This window comes from Mus caroli, chromosome 4 (assembly GCF_900094665.2).
Source record: "Mus caroli chromosome 4, CAROLI_EIJ_v1.1, whole genome shotgun sequence".
In the NCBI taxonomy this organism is placed as follows: Eukaryota; Metazoa; Chordata; class Mammalia; order Rodentia; family Muridae; genus Mus; species Mus caroli.
Window position 1 is genome coordinate 27,264,339 of NC_034573.1, and position 19,548 is coordinate 27,283,886.

A 19,548-nucleotide genomic window follows, 5' to 3' on the forward strand; every position below is an offset into this window, starting at 1 on the left:
GTTGAGACAGGATTTCTCTGTGTAGCCCTGGCTGTCCTGGAACTCAACTTTTGTAGACCAGGCTGGCCTCGAACACAGAAATCCGCCTGCCTCTGCCTCCCAAGTGCTGGGATTAAAGGCATGCGCCACCACACCCAGCACCAATTTGGTTTTTTGGGCCCTTTCTTTGTTTGGGAAAGGGTCTTAACGATTTAGACAACCTCAGAGATCCACCTGCCTTTGCCTCCTAAATGCTGAGAACAAAGGCAGGTGCCATCATACCCTGCAGGAACGCTTCCTTAGGAGGGATTTTAGGGTGACAGCAGAGTTGAGAGGAAGGTAAGCCACACTCCTCATCCGGCTCTGCAACCCATGTTCCATTCACCATGGCTAGGTCCATAGCTACTCCTAGCATGACAAGTTGGCTCAAATGTTTCTAAATTTGCTGGTACAGAGCTAAAGCCATGGAAACAGGGCTATATTAAGTGCCTGAGCTATCAGAGCCCCCAGTAGGATCTAATTATCAAGCTTTAACATCTTTAGAATTATCATGTAAAGAAAATATGGCTTACATACATAATTTTTCCATAAGGGAAAAATTATATTATTTGCAGGAAAATAGATATAACCTGAGATTATTGTAAGTGAAATAGCCCAGACTAAAAAGGGGCAGGTCATAGATGTTTTTCCCTTATATTCAGAACCTTCTTGAAACAAGGTCTCGCTATATAGTCCTGTTTTAGAACTTGAAAAGTAGAGCAGGCTGGTCTTGAACTCACAGAGATCCATCTGCCTCTGCCTCCCCAAGTGCTGGGATCAAAGGTGTGTGCCACCATGTCCAACTAGAATCTAGACTTTTACAGTTGTATAGGGGATGTCTGTAAAGGAATTAGCAGAAGGGAGGGTACCAGGTGGAATTTGGGGTGATGCATATGTGTGGAAATATAATGAAACCGTTTTGTACAATGGACACATGCTAGTTTTAAGAATTATCAAGTGTACTCACTGCAGCTGACGAGTCATCATTTAAAGCATGCCTTAGCACCTAGGACACGTTCAGGCCACTGATGGCTGCTTTGCAGGTTTAAGTAAAGGCAAGAGGCCACTGCAATAGGGGCAATAGGGGAAACAGGGGGAGTGGCCTGCCCGGGAGAAAGCTGGTCCTGCATCACTCGGCTTTAGGATCCACTGACCCTTGACAGAAGCTAGGGTGGTCTGGGAAGAGGAACCTCAGGTGAGAGAATGCGTCCTTCGGATTGCCTACAGGCAGGTCAGTGGGAGCACCTTCCTCATTAACGGTTGATGTGGGAGAGCCCAGCCTCCTGGGCGTACCCTGGGCTTGGAGTGTATAAGAAGACAAGCGGAGCAAACTGGGAACCAGGATGTCCTTCAAGGTCTGTGTCAGTTCCTGCCTTCAGGTTCCTACCTTCAGTTCCTACCCTGACTTCCCTCAGTAATGGACTGTGACCTGGAACGTGTAAGCCAAATAAACCCTTTTCTCCCCGGGCTGCTTTTGGCCTGGTGTCAACATCCCTTGTTTTATTCCACACTCTCGCATGTCGGATTACTTCAGGCTTCCTAACATTTGAGCCTCACGGTGTTTGCTGCAGCTCTGGAGCATGGACAGTTTTCAGGTCAGGAAGGAGGAGGAGTGGACCTCTCAGAGACTTTCTGTGTGTGAGTTACCTGGAGTGGAGTCAGACGGAGATGGTGTGGATTTAGCTCTGAAGGTCCGAGACTCTCCAGAGAGTCTTAGCTCCAGACTCTGGATCTTCAGCATGCACCAGGCTTTTAGTTCATCTACCAAAGACATCTAAAATAACAAATAATACACAGAAGATTGAGTTTGCTGAGGCTTAGGAATTAAAGCATCAAGAGTGACGTTTTGGTGGGCTGGAGGGACGGTTCAGCAGTTAAGGGGACCTGAGTTCTATTCTCAGCACCCAGATATCAGCTCACAACCAGTTTACAGTCTATAACTCCAGTCTCGGAGGATCTAAGGGAACCAGGCACCCACATGGTACACAGGCACACATGCAGACAAAGCACCCATGCACACAAATAAATAGTTTTTTTGTTTGTTTGCTTTTTGAGACAGGGTTCCCCTGTGTAGCCCTGGCTGTCCTGGAGCTCACTCTGTAGACCAGGCTGGCCTCGAACTCAGAAATCTGCCTGCCTCTGCCTCCCAAGTGCTGGGATTAAAGGCGTGCGCCACCACTGTCTGGCATAAATAGTCTTTTAAAACAATATTATTTAAAGATTTACTTTATGGGCTGGAAAGATGGCTCAGTGGTGATAATGTTTGCTGCCAAATTTAAAGACCTCAGTTCAATCCCCAGAACCCACGTGGTAGGAGAGAACTGACTTCCACAATTTGTCCTGAGCTCCACACATGTGCCATGGCATACACATCTTCCCAACCCACCATGACAATCTGTGTATGCATGTACCCATGGAGGTGAGAAGAGTGTTAGATACCCTGGAGCTAGAGTGGCAGGCCAGCGTGGGTGCCAGGTCCTCTGGAAGAACAGACACACTCTTGACTACTGAGCCAATGCTCTAGTCCCCATGAACTTTTTTTTTTTTTAAGATTTTATTTATTGTATGTATATGAGTACACTGGTGTGTCAGGCACACCAGAAGAGGGCATCAGATCCCATTACAAACAGTCATGAGCCACCATGTGGTTGCTGGGAATTGAACGCAGGACCTCTGAAAGAGCAGCCAGTGCTCTTAACCGCTGAACCATCTCTCCAGACCCAAGAATGAGCTTTTAAATTCTGACACTTGAGGTTACAATTGGCACATATAAAGGTTAGGGATCACTCATCGTCCCATAGGCCATGTCTGTCACCAAGTGAAGGCTCCGAGTCACCCAGAACTCAGATGCCTAACATCTTGCAAATGTTCCAAACTAGTGTTTTTGGCTGTTCTCACAAACTCCCATTTGTGGGCCTGGAAAAGCAGTAGACTCCTGAAGAAGGAACTGAAGAATGGACAATAGAGAGAACTGACTGGCAAAGATGGCTTTTCCAGCACACTGTCCAGTGGGCTCGGCAACTCGCTCACATAGGACTACACACTCTTCGCTCCTAACTTTATTAGGGCTACAGAAACAACGGCCTATGGAATGCAAATGGCCTCTGCACTCCCAGCCTCTGGGTTTGCATTGCTAGACCTGGAGCGGCTCAGCAGACATGGTGAACCAGCAGAAGGACGGACAGACACTGGTTCTTACCTGACGTTTCTCTCCCTCTTGCTTCTCAGCAGCTGCATGCTGTTGCAGGCGATTCATGCATTCTGTTCTCTCCGCGGACAGCCGTTCCACCATCAGTTTGTCCAAAACGCACATCTAGGGTTCAAGAGACAGAACACATCCTAAAATTACCTAAGAAGGGACTCTGGCCTCCACCCATGAGCAGAGTCCACAAGAGACAAAGGACTTCAGTTCTTCCTTCTGCCCTATTTCATAACACAAGATTCTATCCTACTCGTATTCTGTTGTCCCTAATTTTCATCCGTAAGTCCTAAGAACTTGGTAGAGCACCAGTTCACAAAAGTATACAATATTTGTATATTTTATCTTGTAAATGTTATATTTTATATATTATGTATGTATATGCAGATCATGTAGGCAGGATTCTGATGGGCCTTAGGATGTATGTGCCAAAGTTATCATTAGGAACAACTATCGAACCCCCGCAGTGAACATGTTCCCTATTGCTTCATTAAAGGCAGCCAAAGCGTGCGTGGAAAGGAAACAGAGGCTCTTTCAAAGGCTGCTTACAAGTGCCAACATCACTCAACAACCTTTCTGGGGTCGTGTAACAATCCTGTAGGCCCTAACTCCTATGCTAGACCAACCTCATTGATCTGACAAGGTCCCAAAAAAGTGACCAAAGCTAGTGTTATAAGGAGCTAGCCACAGGGCTCACTGGTGATACATGCGAATGAAAGATCCTGACAGAATGTAAAAGGTCACGGAAGCCCTGAAATTGGCAAAATACATCTCATTGTTAGCAGAACTACCTTCACTGATTTAGAAAAATAGAGGTGCACAATGCTCTGGCCGCTCCTAGAATCCATATGTCTGCCAATGTTCTGACCATTCCTTGGACCCATGTGTGTGCCCAGTGATGAAGCCCACTGCCAGGTGTTTGTGATATTGGTTGCTGGGGAAGATCAGTGGCTGTTCTTCCATAAAAGCCCAGGTTCAACTCTCAGCAGCTCACCATTGTCTAGAACTCTAGTTCCAGGGGATCTGACACCCTCACACAGACATACATGCAGGCAAACCACCAATGCATATACAATGAAAATAAAAGCAGAGAGGGAGAGACAGAGAGAGAGATGCAGAGAGAGAGAGATACAGAGAGAGAACGTTGGTTGGCCCAGGCTCCTGACTTACACTGACCAGGTTCACATCCCTCCCTTGCCGTTTGGAAAGAGAACTGACCACCCCCGTCAGTCTGCCATCATCTCCACACTAAGAGGCCCTAGGGATCTAGCTTTCACCTGACACAGTCCTCTGTGGGTATAGACTGGCTAATGCATCATAACCTGAGGAGTTTTCAAATATTCTTTCCACAAAATGCAAGAGGCACGTAAATCTGAAAACTGTTCAGCCTCTGTGGGCGTGGTGGGAGTGGTGGTGCACCTTCTCTCCTGCATGCTGGAGGCAGAGGCAGGCAGGTCTCCGTGAGCCCATCCTGTTCTACACAGCAAGTACTAGGCCAACCAGGGCTACAAAGTGACACACTGCCTGAAAGAGGAGAGACAGGGAGGGAGACACACATACACATACACACTCAATTAAATGTGAAAACATTTTTAGTCTAAGAAGTAGCCAAACTTTTTTGTCGTAACATTATTCATGAGTTTGAGAAAAGCTTAATTATGTTATATTAATAGGTGAATACGATGTAACTAAGGACATGGGAAAGTGCTCCTGATGCATAAAATTAAGTGAAAAGGTATACAAATATCCTCCCGCACAGGTGCTGGGAACATAGCATGAAGGTCTCTGCCCCACAGATCTCCAGAGAATGTTAAGAACACAGGATTCTCTTTACAATGGGAAAAATGTAAAACAAATAAAACAAGACAAAAAAAATAAAAGCTGGTTTTCTATCCAGAAAGCTAAGAATCAGACATGATTAATAGCCTGGTGATCTGCATTAACTGTTGGGCTAGGCTTTATTAAGCTCCTACAGCCGGGACCAGAGGTGACCAGTGATCTAAATGACCCCCACGACCAGGGCCAGAGGTGGCTAATAGCCCAAATGACCTCTGTGATGTATCACTGAGACCTGGTAGGCCTTTAAACCCTTAAACTAGTATAGGAAGTCTGTCTCTAGAACCCATCTTTTTGTAAGAAATGATACATACCCTGAGTTGAATTTTGATGTAATTATGCACTGGGGGTTGTATTACACCAGGAAACCTATTTTTCCAAACTATACTGGGTTTAAATATGTTGGGAACAAACTGCCTGGTTTCAACTCTTGAAAAGTCTTGATCCAGGCTGATGAAGTCAGTGTGACCCAAGGTCTCACACCTGCAGAGAGCCCTCACACGGGCACAGGGCTGCATTGAGGCACACTGCAGGATGGGAAAACGAGCTGCCAAGACACAGCCGTCCCTGTCGCTCTAGAAATAGTCAGGGCAGTTCTGAGTGACGAAAGAAAACCTGCAAGGACAAGCAAGCGAGCGCCAAGGAATGGTGGCAGGAATCGCATGTCTTTAGTGGGGAGAACTTTCTCTAAAACACACTATTCTGTATGGTTCCGTAGGCATATCTTAATGAAAAAAATCTTACCCACTGCACATTTCTTTTAGAGACAAGGAAAGTCCACTTTCACAGCGGAAGAAAACAAGTGCCCAGCTTAGCATCAGTAACCCTGAAGTCCCCTGACATTCTGCGCCTCCCTGTGGAGGGCAGTCTGGAGTTCACACTACTGACCACGGCACGTGCTTGCAGAAGTATTCCTTGGAACCTAAAGTAACTGTTGAATAATTATTAGGTTCTTGGGACCCAAATAACTAACTGTTCACAGACATTAACAGTAGCACTTGGAGGTCTTGCTAGTCACAGGCTTGTGGGTCTCACTCAGAATTCAGTCATGGAGATTAAATTCAGCTCTATGGATGAGGAATGGGCCCAAGAATTCCCCTCCCCAGCACCCGCTGCGGCCACCTTGAGACCACACACTCAGAACCATGAACCATTGTCTCAGACCTTTCTGTTGGCAAAGTGCAGGGTTGAAGTCACAACTTAAACACACATGAAGACACTAGCAAACAGATTCAGAAGGCAATAGAAGGCAATAGGACAACCGGCATGGGTGCTTAGAAGACACAGAAAGCTAGAAGGGACCAGGAGGCACTCAAAGAGACCACAGAACCCCAGTCAGGTACACAAAGGATCTAAACCAAGATTCTAACCAAACAGTTGGGTGTGGCAGCACATACCAACCCTTCCAGCTATGTACGAGGCCAGCCTGGGCTACATGAGACTGAGTCTCAAAAAAAATTAAATAGGGCTGGAGGGATAGCTCAGCGGTTAAGAGCACTGACTGCTCTTCCGGAGGTCCTGAGTTCAAATCCCAGCAACCACATGGAGGGTCACAACCATCTGTAATGGGATCAGATGCCCTCTTCTGGTGTGTCTGAAGTCAGCTACAATGTAATTAGATATAATAAATAAATAAATCTTTTTTTAAAAAAATTAAATGAATAAATAACCTGGGGAAAAAAGAGCTAAATAAAATTCTCAGGAAAAACCGAGAAAGTGTGAACATGGACCGGATATTGTGCAATTATTGTTGATTCTCTTAAATGTGATGAACCCTGCTTATCCCAGGTGGACTGTCAGGTAAGGAGAGGTGATACAACCACAGGGCACAGCCACTCAGTCTCCCTCAGTTCCAGAAGAAAATAGAGAGACGATAAGAGGGACGAAAAGCTAAGAACTGAAGCTGGGTGTGTGGTCTCCACTTCTGATCCAGCACTTGGAAGGGGATCAGAGTTCAAGACCAACCTGGGCCACGCAGTGTGACTTTTTCTTTTTTCTTTTTGGGTTTTTTGGTTTTTTTTGGTTTTGGTTTTGGTTTTTTTTTGGTTTTTTGATTTTTTGTTTTTTTCGAGACAGGGTTTCTCTATGTGGCCCTGGCTGTCCTGGAACTCACTTTGTAGACCAGGCTGACCTGGCCTCGAACTCAGAAATCTGCCTGCCTCTGCTGGGATTAAAGGCGTGCGCCACCTTAAAACAAAACCAGAAAATTGGTTGACTCTCAGCATGGGTATAAAAGTATCCATGACTTCAGTCTTCTCAGCTTTTCTTTGGATGCAAGGTTAGACAGAGGAGTTGGTGGTGGGCCTCAGTGGGGAGATCCTTGCTCAACACGCTTGGGGTTCAGTCCCCAGCAGGTCAGAACAGGTGTGGCATGCAGATCTGCAACCCCAGCATTCGGGAAACTGAGGTGGAAGATCCCAAGTTCCAGGCCTCCTCAGCCACGGTGAGTCTGAGACAAGCTTGACCCCACACGGCCCGGTCTCAGAAGAGCACCATGAAGAAAAGAAACCTAGATATCAATAGTGTTTTCTTTAAATCACCATGGGCTGTGGTTAATTGGTGGCATCTCTAATGTTGAGTTTCCTTTTTCTTTCTTTCTTTTTTTTTTTTTTTTTTTTTTTTTTTTTTTTTTTGGTTTTTTTCAAGTCAGGGTTTCTCTGTTGTAGCCCTGGCTGTCCTTGAACTCACTCTGTAGACCAGGCTGGCCTTGAACTCAGAAATCCACCTGCCTCTGCCTCCCAAGTGCTGGGATTAAAGAGGTGCGCCACCATTGCCCGGCTTCCTTTTTTTTTTTTTTTTTAAATGCTCTGAAATGAAAATGTATTGCTTTTCTCTCTTTCCTGTTTTTAGGTTTTTTGGTTTTTTTTTTTTTTTTTTTTTGGTTTTTCGAGACAGGGTTTCTCTGTATAGCCCTGGCTGTCCTGGAACTCACCCTGTAGAGCTGGCTGGCCTCAAACTCAGAAATTCACCTGCCTCTGCCTCAAAGACAGAGTTTCTCTGTGTAGCTCTAGCTGTAAGAACGGGCTGGCCTCACACTTAAGAGACCTCTTTGTCTTGTGTGCTGGGATTAAGGGTGTGCACCACTATCCACTTCTTTTCTCTTCTTTTCTTTTTTCTTTCTTTCTTTTTTTTTTTTTTTTAAGAGACAAAGTCTCTCTATTATCCAGACTGTCCTTGAATCTGTGATTCTCCTGACTCGGCCTCCTGTGTTGGTATCACAGGCATGCGCCACTATCATGACTTTTATAATCTCGACATTTTATATGCCCGAGGCTGGTCCATGCTAGGCCAAGGCTCTAACACTGAGCCACAACACATGCCCTTCATGGCCGCCATCGAGAGACAGAGCCTTGCTTACTTGGTGCTGGGTCTTGCTCTCCATCTGGCCCAGCTTTGCGTTCACTTTATCCTGCACCGAGCCTAACTCAGCTCTGATTTCCTCCACAGTCGCCTCCAACTGGTTCTCCAGCTTGTTGATTAGAGGTTCACAGCGACAACCTTTTATTGGTGCCTAGGAGGGAAAGGAAAAGGAATTGGGGGGAAAGATGTCTCCCTGGGAGGACTACTCTCTCTGTAAGTTTGGGGGCCTAAGTTCAGAACCCATAACCTGTGTAAAAATACAAGTATGGCTGGCTGTATGTCTGTAATTCCCGAGCTGGGGGAAGAGGGAAGAGGGCAGCGACAGGAGATCACTGGAGCTTGCTGGCCTTTCAGTTCAGTGAAAGACCCTGTCTCAAAGGATAAGGTGGGAAGGGACAGAGCAGGGTAGAGCAGGGGACCCAGCACCCTCTGCTGGCTTCTGCAAGGGCACACACAGGAGTATGCACCCAAATACATACACAAATACACACACTCACTCACTGAGGCTTGGTCTGTTGCTAATATATTGTAATGCTATAAATTCTATACCCAAAGGTCTAGGCCTACCAGTAAATTCTCAGGTTTACAAGGTTTTGTTGTGCAAACCTTGTTCCTTAAAACTATTGGTTAAATAAAATTGGTGAGAGCCAATTACTGGAGGGATCAGAGGTGGATGGGTTTTGAGTTCCCCAGTTGGGGGTGGAGAAGCAAGAGTTAGAAAAGAGAGGTGACAACGGGGAGGGGAGAAGGCGCCACGTGACGAGAGGTACCATGAGCTCGTGTGACGAGAGGTACCATGAGCTCGTGGACAGAGAAACAGCAAGTGTGTGCGGAACACTGCTGGGGAGGCAGTCAGGTCAGCAGGTGGGAAAGCAGATTAGGAGCGACCCCACCCAGTAATTGTCAAAGCCAAATAAAATAACCATAATCTGAGTCTCATTTATTTGTAAGCTAGTTGGGAATAGGCTTAAATTGGTTGTACTACACACACACACACACAAACACAGACAGAGAGACAGACAGACAGACAGATTGAAATTTGCCCTTCTTGGGCTGGTGAGGTGGCTCAGAGGTTAAGAGCATGTTACTGCTCTTCCAGAGGTTCTGAGTTCAAATTCTAGCAACCACATGGTGGCTCACAACCATCCATAATGAGAAACAAATTTAAAAAACCTATGGGCCAGAGCAAGAGGGAGAAAGGGAAGGGAGGGGGACAAAACAAAAAAACAAAAAAAAGGAGAGGAGAGGAGAGGAGAGGAGAGGAGAGGAGAGGAGAGGAGAGGAGAGAGGAGGAAGAAAAAAGAAAAGAAGAAAAGAAGAGAAAGGAATTTGTCCTTCTTTATTCGTTGACCATCTTGAGCAACCACTGTGCAAGGCAAGATACTGGGGGAGGCAGAAGACTTAGAGGCCAGACTAATCCCCATGCTAACTTTGGAAGGTCTCATGGGTTGAACGTTGGGTCCAAAGGCACTAAGATTCTGATCGTGAGAGGCTTGGAATCCACCCACTCTGGGGCCTCAAAGCAGAGGTCCCCTAAGGATGGTGCAGAATGCACAGGCAGTGCTCCCCCTCCCCCAGGTCTACACAGCAGGGTCCATCAACCTCCGGGCAGAGGCTTCCCAAGACCTCGGCCCTTGCAGGGCTCTAGGCCAATGCAACCTGTGGTACCTGCATCACTTTTCCATCCTCGCCCCGGTACAGCGTGTATAGCTGGTACGCCCTGAACCCGTGGGGTGGAGGTGGGGACCAACACCGATGTCTGCTCTTCTTTTTGGGGTGGTGATGACTGTGCAGGTTCTTTTGGTGTCCAGGCTGTTGGTCTGCTGCTGGCGTGGGGTCAGATAGTGCTGACACCTATGGGAAAGAAGGGTCGCCACTCCTAAGTTCTGGCGACACCCACCAGAATGACACCCTGCCAGCACTTCCTATCTCCCATCCAACGCTACAGTATAATCCTGTCTCAAAATAAAAAACAAAGAGCCCCATCTTGCTTCTGAGCTCAGAGAGCACACCCAGAAACCCATGAGTACCATCTCCTCCATCTAAAGCCAGTAGATTTCATTTTTGTGCCTGTTCCCAAACAGCCAGCCAAAGCAATGCTGTCCTAGCGGGGCAAGTCACCCTAGACCCTCCTGCAAGCCAACCAGCCCCATGGCTCCCCTTCCCTCCCCTCTCTGCTCGCTCCTGACCTCTGGCCTCGACTTTCTCCTCCTCTCATCCTTTCTTGGCTCCTGGGAAGCTGGTGGACAATCTCTTCTAGCTTCCTCTTTTTGGGGTACTGCTTGTTCACTGCTGGGGGTGTCTCCTGCTGAGACACTTCCCTGCAAAGGAAAAAATAAAACCCAATTATTGCACTTGAGCCTTTTGCCTCTGAGGCCAGCTGGGAACACTGGTGCTTGCAAGACTCCCTCCAATAATGGGCCCACAGAGACATTAATCAGTGACAGACATCTTCTACATGGTGGGTGGGCTCAGCGGCAGCTTCTTTTGGCTGGCTGGCCGGGATTTTATTTGTAGGAAGTGAAGCATGCTCTTGCGTGTATACTTAGATGCTTGGTTTAAAGGTGTGTAGCACCATGTCCAGAAAAAGTCTCTATATCGTGGTCCCTGCCAAGAACTCTCAAAGAGCTGGGCATGTCGCACATGTCTTTAATCTCAGCAGAGGCAGGTACAACTCTGAGTTCGAGGACAGCTTAGTCTACGTAGTGAGTTCCAGACCAGCCAGGGCTACATAAGGAGACCCTGCCCCTCCGCACCCTCCTCAAATAAAACCTTACGAGGGATACCATGTTGTTCACGGCCCAATGGCACCTGCTGAGGGGTGAACGGAGCAGAGGGGACTCCAACGCAAGCACAAAGCCTATGCACTCCCCAACCCTGGTGTGCCTGCTGCCTTCCTTTTCTGATGCCCACACAGAAGCCCTAAGAGTTGCCTTGGTCTATTCTCTAGTTAGAAACGGAAGCAGCAGCTTGCCCTAGCGGGTCTCAGAATCACCTAGAACGCTGTTTCCAACAGACCAGGTGCCCACCGGAAGCTCCTGTCCCAGCAGGTCCAAGCCGAGCCCTGAGAATTTCCATTACTAACACGGCTCCAGGAGACAGCACAACAGCACAGAAGAACCAAACATCGGCACAACTCAGGGTACAGTGCGGGTGTGTGCTCAATGGGACAAAGGCTGAGGGCACATGGGGCCCAAAGGGAGGATGAAGGCCAATCCCTCACATACACATAAAGACACCAGGTCTGGAACTGTGGAGAGAACTAGAGACACAAGGGAGGGACAGCAGCCTGAACCCAGGGGGAAGGACATGCTGAGGAGGGCAGCAGTGAGGCTGGACAAGAGGGCACTTGGGATCTGCAGAAGAACTCTCATACCTTGCTCTGTGCCACCTCATCTCGGGGCACAGACTGGGCCCTCCTCTCTTCCTTGAGCCTCTCTCTCCTTTTCCTCAGGCTTCGCCCACGACTGAAGCGCAAGATCTAAAAGAGACAAATACTATAGTTGTAGGGGTGAAGCAGGCATAGCATCAGCATGTGGCAGAGAATTCTCCCCCGGCACGGCACAGCATGGCACTCTGACCTAACAGAACGCACAGCCTGGTGGGAAACACTAGTAGTCATAGAAACCGCTGGACCATGTATACCGCCTCCTCCTCAGTCTTGTGCTGAGCACAACAGGGACCCAGACAACAGTACGATATCATCTCCAATCACAAGAAACTTCTCTGATGATAACAACACCAAGCATTTATGTGCTGGGCTGGCATGGCCAGATAGGTGTGCAGAGCCCAGAGAATGCTACCTCCATCGGAAAGTCATGTCAAGAGGCAGGCCTGCGCCAGGCAGTTTCATTTCCCACCTTCTAGTACCCTTGACCAAAGCACATGCCCAAAACACCATTGACTTAATTCATACAACACCGAGGGTATCTGTGAGCCATCAGATTAACTGTGGCGTCCCAAAAGGAAGATTGGTGTCTGCCCCTAACAATGCAGTTAAGGTGGAAGGAGCCAACAAGGGTATAGGCCAGTAGATGCTGGGGTACCCAGTAGCAGCTGGATGAGCAGCACATGGTTTTGGCTACCAAGAGGTTCTCCTCATCAAAGGGAAAGAAGGGGGCTGCTGTAATCAGCCGGGACCAGGAGATGGCTGTACCTGCAGTCACTGCTTGTCCTTAGCCACTAAGATATTTAGTTGGCCGAATGTGTTTAGCCACAGAACACAGGTCTGAGGAACCAGGAGCCTTCAACCACTGGTCCTTAGTCTCAGAGCCACTGCCACAAACCACACTTAGTGACAGTACAGACGGTCAAGTCTGAGAAAGCCATTAGTGCTGATTGCTTGCCTGGTCCGTGGACTCTTACACCAAGGCACAGCTGAGCTCAAGCCCGAACTTCTTCACATTTGTGGAACACAGCCGCCATCTAGGACAAGTGACTCAAGGTCATCTGAACCCAAAAGAGCAGCAGCGCGCATCCCTCCGCAGAGGTGGGAAACTGCAAGGTCCGAGGCTGTTCTCAGGGTCACGTGGACCAAACAGAACAGCAGCAGCGCTTTCCAGGCTGCAGCAGTCAGTGAACGCTGGCCCAGACAGAGGCCTTGGGAAAAGGCATGTTCTGAGTGTTGCTGTGCTCACCAAAAGCTATACGTAACTAAGGGCTTCAGAGAAGGGACTTCTGTTATAGGCAAAGCAGGTAGCAACAAAACAATATGCAAGGAGTGTGTGCATGTACATTCAACGTTCCTCAGTGCAAGGATGAGACTTGGTATGTAAAACTGTATATGGAATGTAATGGTTTGTATATGCTTGGCCAAGGAAATGGCACTGTTGGGAGGTGTGGCCTTGTGGATGTGGGCTTTAATATCTTTGTCCTAAGTGCCTGGAAGTCAGTCTTCTACCAACAGCCTTCAGATGAAGATGTAGAACTCTCAGCTCCTACTGCACCATGCCTGCCAGGATGCTGCCATGTTCCCACTTTGATAATAATGGACTGGACCCCTGAACTTGTAAGCCAGCCCCAATTAAATGTTATCCTTATAAGAGTTGCCTTGGTCATGGTGTCTGTTCACAGCGGTAAAACTCTAAGACATGGAATTTCTACAGTACGTCAGTCATCTATCCAGCTGCTGTTCAGTTATATATAGAAAACCTAAGCCATTTTTTTCAAATGTTTTATGTGTATGGGTGTTTTGCCTACATTTATGTGTGTATACACACACACACACACACACACACACACACACACACACATATATATAAAATGCCTCAATAAGGTGGACAAAACTGCGTTTCCAGCCTTGCTGTGGAATAGCCTGCCTTCCCAATACTAAGGAATTGACTCTACTAGACTAGGTAATGGTGAACACTCCAGAACACTGTCCTGTCTTGGCTATGGCATGAGGGAGCGTGGAGAGGGTAGACCCAGTTATACAGAGACTGTCAGGAGAGGGTGTAAGTATGAGGGAAGAAAAGCTGTAATTTCAGGTTGCCATGATTACAAACTCTTATGGTTACTTAATGTCAGCCTCAATTAATAAAATCAGTCATCATTTCTGAATAAGGAACAAAAGAGGGGGAGACCTAGTCTGTATTTCACTGCCTCTGTTGCCTATTTACTGATCTGTCTAGACAGAATGCTCCTCTGACCTACTTTCTTTGGGAAATGGCTCTTATTTCTCCAAGGTCCTTGTCTGATTTGTAGGAGGCCCACCCTCTTCAGCCACAGCCTTGACCTAGAGTGGTCTGAACTGGAACATGTGCCCCTGGCTGGGCATTTGAGAAGGGAAGGTCTAGGAAACTATGGCAGCAAGATCACACCACAGTGAGACAATGGCACCCCGGAGGCTTACACTCTACTGCCTGGTTTCTTACTTATCTTCAACTGGTTTCAGTAGCTCACGGCCAGAGAATCCCAGCTACCGAGCAGCCCGACATGATCAGTAAGATGCAGTAAGTCCTACCTGGGGAGCCTTGGTGAGTAGTAGTGCCACTTCAGGATTATTGTGGTAGCGGGCAGTCTCCAGCGGGGTCTGGCCTGCCTGAGGAAAGACAAAGGGGATGCAGGTGACAAAGGAACACCAGGAGTAGATAGCTCCAGGTCACATCACACTAAAGGAAGGGCCGCTCCTAGACCTCAGCTCCTCGGTGGACTACATCAGCAAGGCCCATTAAAGCCTCTTAGCCTCAGAGGGCAGGAAAAGAGGGAGGTAACATGAGGAAGGGCAAGGTGGACATTTCTGTGGAGCAACAGAGGGTCAGAAAATCCAGCTAGGCATGAATCTCCTACAGGAGCAGTCTTGGCACAATGCAAGCTCCAGTCGCCATGCGGGTTGTTCAATTAAACGCCAGGGATGGATGCCAGTTGGATTCTAAAGGAAAGGGGAACGTGTCCTGGTCACTGTGGACAACACCAGACAGGCTCAGGGCTATACTGGAGGAAGAAGATGGGGTTGGGGCAGGGTAAGCTAGACATGGAAACAAGCAACAACAGCTTCTGGGCCGCAGGACTCTTGGAAGAAGAGACCTACAACTATGGGGCCTACAAAAGTGATCAGGTATACTGGAAAAGGACGGATGGAGGGGCAGTCTCAGAGAGAAAGGCAGTGGAGTTCTGGGCTTATCAACTGGTCAGGAGGCCATCTTGAGACCCACAGGCAAGCTTGTTGAAAACCCTCAGAACTCTCCTCTCGTCAGGCTATGCTCAACCTACCCAGTGTCGGAAAGAGTTGTTAACTCCTGGGGCTGCTGGGAGCTGGCCCAGTTCAGATGAGGGTCCCCAGGGCTATGGCTTGGGTGAAGCCCTCTGGCTCCTTAGGACCTTCGCGTCCGTGGAACTCACTGCTGCAGTTCAACTTACATTGTTCACAATGGTTGTGTCAGCACCAGCTTCCAGCAGGACTTTAACTACCTTCTTGTGATTTAGGGCAGCAGCCACATGGAGGGCCGTGTCTCCAGCCTGCAAGCAACCAGAAGATAGCTTGTTCATCAGACCCATTGGCTCTAGGCTAGCTATGCATCTCTGCCTAGGATGTTCTCCAAATCCAAGCAAGACTTGACACAAGAACATTAAGTTCTCCGTGCAAGCCTGGGAGAGACCCCAAAGCTGAATGGTCAATGCGTTCACCATACTCCTTCCTGCCCGAGGAAGCCCGAAGCCACAAACCAGGATTACATTTGTAGGGGTGAAAAGGACCAGATGGGTAGCTCAGAATGAGGGGGCCTCAAAGCTTCTGGGAGACAGGCTTGGGGGGCGGGGGCTAAGATCAGGTCACCCTGTGTATTAGCCCAGGGAGATCAGGGTTAGAAGCATTGGCTTCACTGGGTGTGGTGGCGCACGCCTTTAATTCCAGCACTTGGGAGGCAGAGGCAGGCGGATTTCTGAGTTCAAGGCCAGCCTGGTCTACAAAGTGAGTTCCAGGATAGCCAGGGCTTCACAGAGAAACCCTGTCTCGAAAAAACAAAAAAAAAAGAAGCATTGGCTTCTGAGCTGGGACTGGGGAAAGGCTGAGAACTCGTGCCTGCCCCTCAGTCAGCTGTGTGGACCAGGGCCCCAGGAAAGTTCCTCTGCAGGCCCAGGCTTTGGTTAAAGCTCCCTGCTTTCTGCATTTCCACCTCCAGCCTTCCCATTTCATATCCTCTTATACAAAGTGTTCCCAGATGACCAGCCCTGAAGGAAGAGTTCCCAAAGGCTCAATTTTAAACAGGAGACTCAGCGGCTCACACAGAAGCGGCAATGAGGGAATGGAACAGTGGAATTCCTGAGGCACCTGTTGCCCTGGCTTCTTTTCTATACCACACTCCTTTTTGTAGGTTTTCTTGGTAAAATCCCAGTGTAAGCAAAAGGCACGGCAAGCTCGCCCCAAAATGCTCACTCTGTAACTGTGGTCATATGCACTGGATTGGTAAAGATGCAGGTCCGAGGATGGAGGCGGCCAGGTAAGCCAGGCCACTGTAACTGTAACAATGGGATACCCACACGGAACAGTGCTGGTGGGGTCCCAGACAAGTTGGAAGGCAACACTTCCTGGCAGCCTCTACCCCATTAGGCTGCCCTTGTGGGGACAGTGCCGTGGCCATGAAGAGGTGTACACACTGACCTGGTTCTTTTCGTGAACAGAGCAGAAAGCACTGAGGAGGAGTCTGATGACGGACAAGTGGTTATACCTCGCAGCCACGTGCAGACAGGTGTCCCCTGCCTGTGGACAGAACGCCAACTTCAGCAGTCAGCAGTTACAAAATAACAACAACAACAACGATCATCACTTAAGAGCTGGCAGACAACCTATGTCGAGGGAGTGTGAACCTGAACTATAAACTAGTCCTATAACATAGCTGCTCCAATCCCAAGAATCTTTGCTTTGCTTTGCTTTTGTGCATATAAAACTAGATGCCCACTTCCCATGAGCACTTTGGAAAAGCTAACGTGGGTGATAGATAATGGAGCCTGCCTGACCTGTACAATACAAAGTGTCTGAAATAAATGAAGTGAAAACTGACAGTCGCTCTGCCTGCTCATGAGAAGGGCACTGCAGTTACTAACAGCTGCCCTTTGAAGACGCTCGGTACTGAGTACCACAGGACAGCCCTGCCTGGCACTGTCCCCTCGGCAACAATACAACCTTTTATGTGGCCAGACATTCTTAAAGCATTTATACAAGTGGTTCTCAACCTTCCTAGTGCTGTGACACTTCAATGCGGCTCTTTATGTTGTAGTGACCACAACTGTAAAATTCTCCATGCTACTTCATTACTGTAATTTTGCTACTGTTATTAATTAATTGTAATGTAAATATTTTTGGAGATAGAGGTTTGCCAGAGCGGTCGCGACCCACAGATTGAAAACTGCTGACTTACTGGCTTTTCAGTCCTGACAGACACATAGTAAAGAAATGCTAAGGTGAACTTGAGGCAGAAGTGGGAAAAGCAGCATTTTCCCTAAGCAACCCCTCAGAAAACAGCAAAATCCTAATTTAGAGATTTTAGTTTCTAGCCATTAGCACTGACTCTGCTCTGGAGGCATTCTTCCCCAAGGTTACGTAACAGTGCTCCTCAGAGCCTGGTACTTTCACCCACGTTGTTTTTGAGGTCAGCCCGGGAGCCGCCCAGCAGGAGGATGCGAGTGCTCTGGGAGTGACTGTTCTGGCAGGCCAGGTGCAGAGCTGTGTTCCCTGCCTTGGAGAGACAGAGAGAAGGGAGGACGACGGGTTAGCAGCATAGACCTGCGCAGACCTGCAGTGCACAGTGAGATACTTACTCAGGGAGAAGTCAGCCACTGTCATATTCTGCATCGTGACAGGGATCCCAGCTGCCACAGGAACCGTGACTGTAGAGTCCCCTCTGTCCCTAAACCTTGGCTCCGAGCCCCACCTCTGCCCCTCATGAGTTAAAGCCATTCAGAAAAACACTTCACTCGCTTAGCCCTGACTGCTTTACCAGAAACAGAGCTTGAGCCTCCTTTGTGAAGGCCTAAGCAGGAGTCATTGGTGCTTGTATTTTCTGAATCACAAGCATGTGTACAATGCTGAACCCATCTCAGAGAGGACTCTGACCATTGTGGGCAGTAGCTGTGCTACAAACATTTCCTGGAAGGGGAGACTGACATGTGAATTGTAGGCCTGCATTGAGATGCCTGCGTTGAGATGCCTACATTGAGATGCCTACATTGAGATGCCTGTGTTGAGATGCCTGCATTGAGATGCCTGCATTGAGATGCCTGCGTTGAGATGGCTACATTGAGATGCCTGCGTTGAGATGCCTACATTGAGATGCCTGCGTTGAGATGCCTACATTGAGATGCCTGTGTTGAGATGCCTGCATTGAGATGCCTGCATTGAGATGCCTGCATTGAGACGCCTACATTGAGATGCCTGTGTTGAGATGCCTGTGTTGAGATGACTGCATTGAGATGCCTGCATTGAGATGCCTGCATTGAGACGCCTACATTGAGATGCCTGCGTTGAGATGCCTGCATTGAGATGCCTGCATTGAGATGCCTGCGTTGAGATGCCTGTGTTGAGATGCCTGTGTTGAGATGACTGCATTGAGATGCCTACATTGAGATGCCTGCATTGAGATGCCTACATTGAGATGCCTGCATTGAGATGCCTGCATTGAGATGCCTGTGTTGAGATGCCTGCATTGAGATGCCTGCATTGAGATGCCTGCATTGAGATGCCTGCGTTGAGATGCCTGCGTTGAGATGCCTGCGTTGAGATGCCTGCATTGAGATGCCTGCATTGAAATGCCTGATCTTCAATGTTTTTAAATATAAACACTTAAACTATGGAAAATTGTTGACCTAAGGGCAATATTGTTGTTTACCATACTTAAACACCACCTCAGAAGAATGTCAACAAAAATTTTGCAAATGCCATGGTGTGAACTGAACACTTTGATTGCAGGGGAACAGGGTCCTAACAGCTGCCAATATTTTCTCATTACTTCACAGGAAGAATAGGCGAGGCATTCTGAGCACACAGCCAACTGCAGGCTCAAGGCTCTGTCCTGCTGAGCCTGAGAGCTGGGATGGCACCTGCCTACAGCTTTGTGCATCCCTCCCTCCCCTGCTCTCCTTTGGACCTCACAGCGCTGGCTTCAGAAACCCCAGGGATTACGTTCCTTTTGAAAAAGGATACTACAACATTTGAAGTACACAACAAGCAAGCTAAGTCTCACATTCTCTCTGGTCACCAGACCTGGCTTACAGTTGGGTTTTTCTTGATGTATTTTATTAGGTTTTTGTTTGTTTGGTCAGCTTGGTTTTTTTTTTAGGTTTTAATTCTCCTACAACCTATTGTGCAGTTAAGCTGAGAAGCCCTAAGGTTAGCTCTCCACAGCAGGGCATCTATTGATGTCTTAAATGCTCTTGATCGCTGAGCTGTTGACTTCAAGGCAGCGGTTAGATGTGTGCTGAGAAAAGAAGTGAATGAAAGAAACCCAACAGGTCCAGAAAGATGGTATATTCACGTTTACTTTGCCACTAAGAAAACAACCATTGGCTGGGCAGTGGTGGCGCGCGCCTTTACCTAGCACGTGGGAGGCAGAGACAGGAGGATTTCTGAGTTCGAGGCCAGCCTGGTCTACAGAGTGAGTTCCAGGACAGCCAGGGATACACAGAGAAACCCTGTCTCAAAA

At 48.1% G+C, this 19,548-nt stretch overlaps 1 protein-coding gene across 6 annotated transcripts in view; it reads right to left on the minus strand.

Annotated features, from left to right (window-relative positions):
- Ankrd6 (ankyrin repeat domain 6) overlaps positions 1–19,548 on the minus strand; it is a 148,098-nt gene that overhangs the window by 3,467 nt on the left and 125,083 nt on the right. For 5 of the 6 annotated variants that reach the window (XM_021160920.2, XM_029476791.1, XM_029476790.1 and 2 more), the window contains exons 6-15: positions 17,488–17,586; positions 16,512–16,610; positions 15,272–15,370; positions 14,376–14,453; positions 11,790–11,894; positions 10,603–10,734; positions 10,082–10,267; positions 8,412–8,564; positions 3,218–3,331; positions 1,666–1,792 (exon numbers count right to left, since the gene is read on the minus strand). In XM_021160920.2, coding sequence (XP_021016579.1) covers positions 1,666–1,792; positions 3,218–3,331; positions 8,412–8,564; positions 10,082–10,267; positions 10,603–10,734; positions 11,790–11,894; positions 14,376–14,453; positions 15,272–15,370; positions 16,512–16,610; positions 17,488–17,586 — 1,192 coding nt within the window. The remainder of the gene's footprint in view (positions 1–1,665; positions 1,793–3,217; positions 3,332–8,411; positions 8,565–10,081; positions 10,268–10,602; positions 10,735–11,789; positions 11,895–14,375; positions 14,454–15,271; positions 15,371–16,511; positions 16,611–17,487; positions 17,587–19,548) is intronic. The other variant, XM_029476792.1, reaches the window with a different exon arrangement.